General features: G+C 32.6%; 1 protein-coding gene across 1 annotated transcript in view; it reads left to right on the top strand.

Annotated features, from left to right (window-relative positions):
* The window catches only part of LOC111674557 (cartilage oligomeric matrix protein), a 21,935-nt gene extending 18,520 nt beyond the window's left edge, over positions 1-3,415 (top strand). Inside the window, exons 6-11 of the mRNA XM_046951894.1 lie at positions 678-884; positions 950-1,065; positions 1,232-2,007; positions 2,073-2,170; positions 2,236-2,973; positions 3,044-3,415. Coding sequence (XP_046807850.1) covers positions 678-884; positions 950-1,065; positions 1,232-2,007; positions 2,073-2,170; positions 2,236-2,973; positions 3,044-3,114 — 2,006 coding nt within the window. The 3' untranslated portion in view covers positions 3,115-3,415. The remainder of the gene's footprint in view (positions 1-677; positions 885-949; positions 1,066-1,231; positions 2,008-2,072; positions 2,171-2,235; positions 2,974-3,043) is intronic.
* The last annotated feature ends 2,585 nt before the right edge of the window (positions 3,416-6,000 follow it).

Genomic DNA, 6,000 nt, shown 5'->3' with positions numbered 1-6,000 from the left:
ACAGACAGACAGATAGATAGATAGATAGATAGATAGATAGATAGATAGATAGATAGATAGATAGATAGATAGATAGATAGATAGATAGATAGATAGATAGATAAATAGGTAGATAGCTAGATTTGTCAGTTAGTAAGTAAGTTAGTTTGTTAGTTAGTTAGTTAGTTAGTTAGTTAGTTAGTTAGTTAGTTAGTTAGTTAGTTAGTTAGTTAGTTAGTTAGTTAGTTAGTTAGTTAGTTAGTCCAGTCTATCACTAACTTTTCTGAGGCCATACTAATCTTTAACTTGATGTACCTTACTTCAGTTGCCTTAACAGAGTTCCCCTGACTATACTTGATAAGTTGGATTTTAAAGATTATTTCAGAATCCTTCAGACATTTGATGATTTCTTAGTGAAATAAGTTTTCACCCAAAATAGAAAAATCTATCTTTTCTAAAAATATTCTCTAAATTCAGAATTTTCATCAATTTTTAACTAAAAATTCAATATTTCGTAAAAAATTATTTTTTTTTTTAAAAACGCGTAGTTTTATTAAAAATAGTTTTTTAATAAAATTCGACTTTTTATCAGAATTTAAAATTTTTCACTAAATATCAAAACTTTTACAAAACTTCTCTTAAATTGGACTTTAAAGTTTTAATTCTTATCCTTCATTTTCAATATATCTATTACGCAGGAGTTGAATGTATACAAATTGGTGTACCACCCTATTTTCAATGCATTTCCTGTACTCGCAGTCAACGTATCAATGGCACCATGTGTGTAGACATCGATGAATGTGAGCTTTATCAACCATGTGATCCGAAGACTACATGTGTTAATCAAAATCCAGGTTTCAGATGTGAACCCTGTCCCTTGGGCTATAGTGGCATGCATATGCATGGTAATGGGTTTTGAAAAATATATAATTTTCTGTTAAACTAACATATTTGATTCTGATCTACAAAGGTTACTATGCTGAATATTGGACTTTGAATTATCAAAAACAAACGTGTTACGATGTGGATGAGTGTACGAATGGTATGGCACGATGTGGACCGAATGCTGTGTGTGTTAATACAATGGTAAGTTTTTAGAGATATATAAAACTTTTGGGAAATTAACTAAATGAATGTAGAAGGTAAAAGGAAATCCTTTCTTTCAGTGCCCCAAATCTCATAATCTTTATCTTTACATTATCCTTTCGAATCTTTTGAATTCATTTTTGTTTGTATTTCTCTCACGTACCAGGGCTCCTATCAGTGCAAATGCCGTGAAGGCTTTGTTTCAAATGGCACCTCGAATTGCTTCCCCATAGCCGACATGTGTCCCGATGGTACGATCTGTAATAGTAATGCCAATTGCGTACTAGCTGATAATTTGAAATATAGATGCAAATGTAAAGTTGGTTGGGCCGGCAATGGTTTAATATGTGGACGCGATCGTGATTTAGATAGTTGGCCCGATCTACAATTACCCTGTTCTGAGTTACACTGTAAAAGAGACAACTGCCCTGATTTGCCCAATTCGGGACAAGAAGATGCCGATAATGATGGTATAGGAGATGGTTGTGATGATGATGCTGATGGCGATTTAATATCAAATGATAAGGATAATTGTCCATTTGTTTATAATGTCGATCAAATGGATTCGGATCATGATGGTGTGGGTGATGCCTGTGATAATTGTCCATTTGTACCGAATCGTAAGCAATTGGACACAGATGATGATTCTTTGGGCAATGATTGTGATGATGACATGGACAATGATACGATTATAAATGAGTATGATAATTGTATGTTGGTGCCCAATCCAAACCAACTGGATGTCGATGGTGATGGTATAGGAGATGTCTGTGATAATTGTCCCAGTATTTCGAATCCTTCACAAGAGGATCGTGATAATGATTTATTGGGTGATGCTTGTGATAGTGAGATTGATGGTGATAATGATGGTATACAGGATAGTGAGGATAATTGTCCTATGGTTAGTAATGCAGATCAATTGGATACCGATAATGATGGAAAGTAAGTATTAAACTTGGACTTAGTTTTAGTAGATTCATATATTTTCATTTGTATTTTTTTATCAGGGGAGATGCTTGTGATGATGATATGGATGGTGATGGTGTTCCCAATTATAGAGACAATTGTCCTTTGGCCAAAAATCCCAATCAATTGGATTTGAACAGTGAGTTTTTATTATAAATAATAATGGAAATATTTCTAGATTTTAGTGTTATTTTAATACTTTAGAAAACGGCAAAGGTGATTTGTGTGAATACGATGAAGATGATGATGGTACGCCCAATATCATAGACAATTGTCCCAATAACTCCATGATCTATTCCACTGATTTCCGTACCATACGTTCTGTGATATTGGATCCTGAGGGTGAAGCTCAACTAGATCCCAATTGGGAGGTTCACGCTAATGGATCGGAAATTATACAAACTTTGAATAGTGATCCCGGTCTTGTGGTGGGTCATGATGCTTTTGGTGGTGTTGATTTTGAGGGAACTTTCTATGTTAACGACGACACCGATGATGATTACGTGGGTTTCATATTCAGTTATCAAAGTAATCGTAAATTTTATATTGTAATGTGGAAAAAGAATACACAAACCTATTGGCATTCTACACCCTTCCGGGCTTCCGGAGAACCAGGTATACAAATTAAATTGGTGGATAGTATTACTGGGCCAGGTTCCATGTTGCGTAATAGTTTGTGGCATACTGGCGATACTAAGGATCAAGTTAGATTGTTATGGAAGGATCCTATGAATATTGGTTGGAAGGAGAAAACATCTTACAGATGGTCTCTTTTACATCGTCCCGCTATTGGTCTTATACGTCTTAGAATGTTTGAGGGTGATAAGCTAATCTTGGATTCTCATAATGTCTATGACTCTACTTTGAAGGGTGGGCGCTTGGGCGCCTTCTGCTTTTCGCAACAAATGATCATTTGGTCAGATTTGATTTATAAATGTAACAGTAAGTATTTTGAAAATCTATTCCCTTTTAAGCTTTTTGTTAATAAATGTTGTTTTCACTTACTTTATAGCCCGCGTTCCTGCCTTGGTGTATAATGATTTACCTGGTCATCTGAAACAAAAAGTAGAAATTGATAGATAATTTAGTTTTTTTTCACACATTTTCAAAATGTTGTTGAAAAATTATTTACATGAAAAAAATGTTGGTGCTACGAGTTCTTTTCTTTTTTATTACTCTTGCCCTCAATTGTCTCTAAATGTCTTTTTATAGTTTGACGTTACGTTAAAGTATAACGAGATATTGAGCTATTGGGTCTTTATTAACTTCAAAACAATTATACGTAATTATAAGTTTAACTGAAATTGCCATAATTTGTATTAGTTCTACGATATAAAATCTATGTATTTAATAAATCAAATGAGATAAAATAGTTAAAATGTAATTGTTAAGTTTTCAACTTTTTTTTACTAGAAAGTGAGTAAAGAAGTATGTTAAAAAAATTTAAGTTAAAGGTTCATAATGTTAGATTTGACTAGACTATAGACTAGACTATAGACTAGATTATAGACTAGACTATAGACTAGACTATAGACTAGACTATAGACTAGACTAGACTATAGACTAGACTATAGACTAGACTATAGACTAGACTATAGACTAGACTATAGACTAGACTATAGACTAGACTATAGACTAGACTATAGACTAGACTATAGACTAGACTATAGACTAGACTATAGACTAGACTATAGACTAGACTATAGACTAGACTATAGACTAGACTATAGACTAGTCTAGTCTATAGTCGAGTCTATAGTCTAGTCTATAGTCTAGTCTATAGTCTAGTCTATAGTCTAGTCTATAGTCTAGTCTATAGTCTAGTCTATAGTCTAGTCTATAGTCTAGTCTATAGTCTAGTCTATAGTCTAGTCTATAGTCTAGTCTATAGTCTAGTCTATAGTCTAGTCTATAGTCTAGTCTATAGTCTAGTCTATAGTCTAGTCTATAGTCTAGTCTATAGTCTAGTCTATAGTCTAGACTATATAGTCTAGTCTATAGTCTAGTCTATAGTCTAGTCTATAGTCTAGTCTATAGTCTAGTCTATAGTCTAGTCTATAGTCTAGTCTATAGTCTAGTCTATAGTCTAGTCTATAGTCTAGTCTATAGTCTAGTCTATAGTCTAGTCTATAGTCTAGTCTATAGTCTAGTCTATAGTCTAGTCTATAGTCTAGTCTATAGTCTAGTCTATAGTCTAGTCTATAGTCTAGTCTATAGTCTAGTCTATAGTCTAGTCTATAGTCTAGTCTATAGTCTAGTCTATAGTCTAGTCTATAGTCTAGTCTATAGTCTAGTCTATAGTCTAGTCTACAGTCTATAGTCTATAGTCTAGTCTATAGTCTTGTCTATAGTCTAGTCTATAGTCTAGTCTATAGTCTAGTCTATAGTCTAGTCTATAGTCTAGTCTATAGTCTAGTCTATAGTCTAGTCTATAGTCTAGTCTATAGTCTAGTCTATAGTCTAGTCTAGTCTATAGTCTAGTCTATAGTCTAGTCTATAGTCTAGTCTATAGTCTAGTCTATAGTCTAGTCTATAGTCTAGTCTATAGTCTAGTCTATAGTCTAGTCTATAGTCTAGTCTATAGTCTAGTCTATAGTCTAGTCTATAGTCTAGTTATAGTCTAGTCTATAGTCTAGTCTATAGTCTAGTCTATAGTCTAGTCTATAGTCTAGTCTATAGTCTAGTCTATAGTCTAGTCTATAGTCTAGTCTATAGTCTAGTCTATAGTCTAGTCTATAGTCTAGTCTATAGTCTAGTCTATAGTCTAGTCTATAGTCTAGTCTATAGTCTAGTCTATAGTCTAGTCTATAGTCTAGTCTATAGTCTAGTCTATAGTCTAGTCTATAGTCTAGTCTAGTCTAGTCTATAGTCTAGTCTATAGTCTAGTCTATAGTCTAGTCTATAGTCTAGTCTATAGTCTAGTCTATAGTCTAGTCTATAGTCTAGTCTATAGTCTAGTCTATAGTCTAGTCTATAGTCTAGTCTATAGTCTAGTCTATAGTCTAGTCTATAGTCTAGTCTATAGTCTAGTCTATAGTCTAGTCTATAGTCTAGTCTAGAGTCTAGTCTATATAGACTAGTCTATAGTCTAGTAGTCTATAGTCTAGTATATAGACTAGTCTATAGTCTAGTATATAGACTAGTCTATTGTCTAGTAGACTATACTATAGACTAGACTATAGACCAGACTATAGAATAGGCTATAGACCCAAATATTGACTCGACTATAGATTAGACTTCACTATACTACACTATAGACTAGACTATAAAATTTACTATATTCTACCCTATAGTCTAGACTGTAAACTGGACTATAGACTAGACTACAGATTGAACTATAGACTATACCGTAGACTAGACTCTTGGCAAAACTCTTTCTAATTTATCATGGCTCCAGTTCATTTTCACAAATGATCGCAAGAGATTTAATAGCAATTTTCTATAGATTTAACTAAAGTTAACTTTATTGATCACATATTTGCTTGATCAGATAACAAAACTATTTCCCTAACCTAATACTATAACAAATAACAAAAGGTAAAGCCTACCTTTAGGATGATTATAGAGAATTTTGGAGTTGCCAGTTAAGCAAATTTCAAATGCAAGCAAAAGAGTATAGAATCTATACTATAGATCTTTATAGAAATGCTTTATATTTTAAACCAGATTCTTTAGATTTTAAATCTATTTGTTGGGTAGTAAATTTTACTACATTTAAAGAGATTAGTAGAGGAAATTTGTGTTTATACTACTTACCCCACCTAAGCCGTGTATAATAATTAATTCATTAAATAACTAACTAATTAAATCATAGTCAATTAGTAGTTATTTGTTAAATGTTTTTCAATTTTATTGTTACTTTTTCTTTTTGAGAACATAAACTACACAGCTAGAAAATATATTTGAATAACATTTTCGTTTCAATTCTGGTTTTTTCAGTTTCTTTCATATTTTGCTAATAATGTAAGG

The sequence above is a fragment of the Lucilia cuprina genome, chromosome 2 (genome assembly GCF_022045245.1).
Source record: "Lucilia cuprina isolate Lc7/37 chromosome 2, ASM2204524v1, whole genome shotgun sequence".
NCBI classification, from domain to species: domain Eukaryota; kingdom Metazoa; phylum Arthropoda; class Insecta; order Diptera; family Calliphoridae; genus Lucilia; species Lucilia cuprina.
The sequence above is the reverse complement of the archived record's forward strand: the minus strand, read 5'-3'. Positions and strand labels throughout refer to the sequence as shown.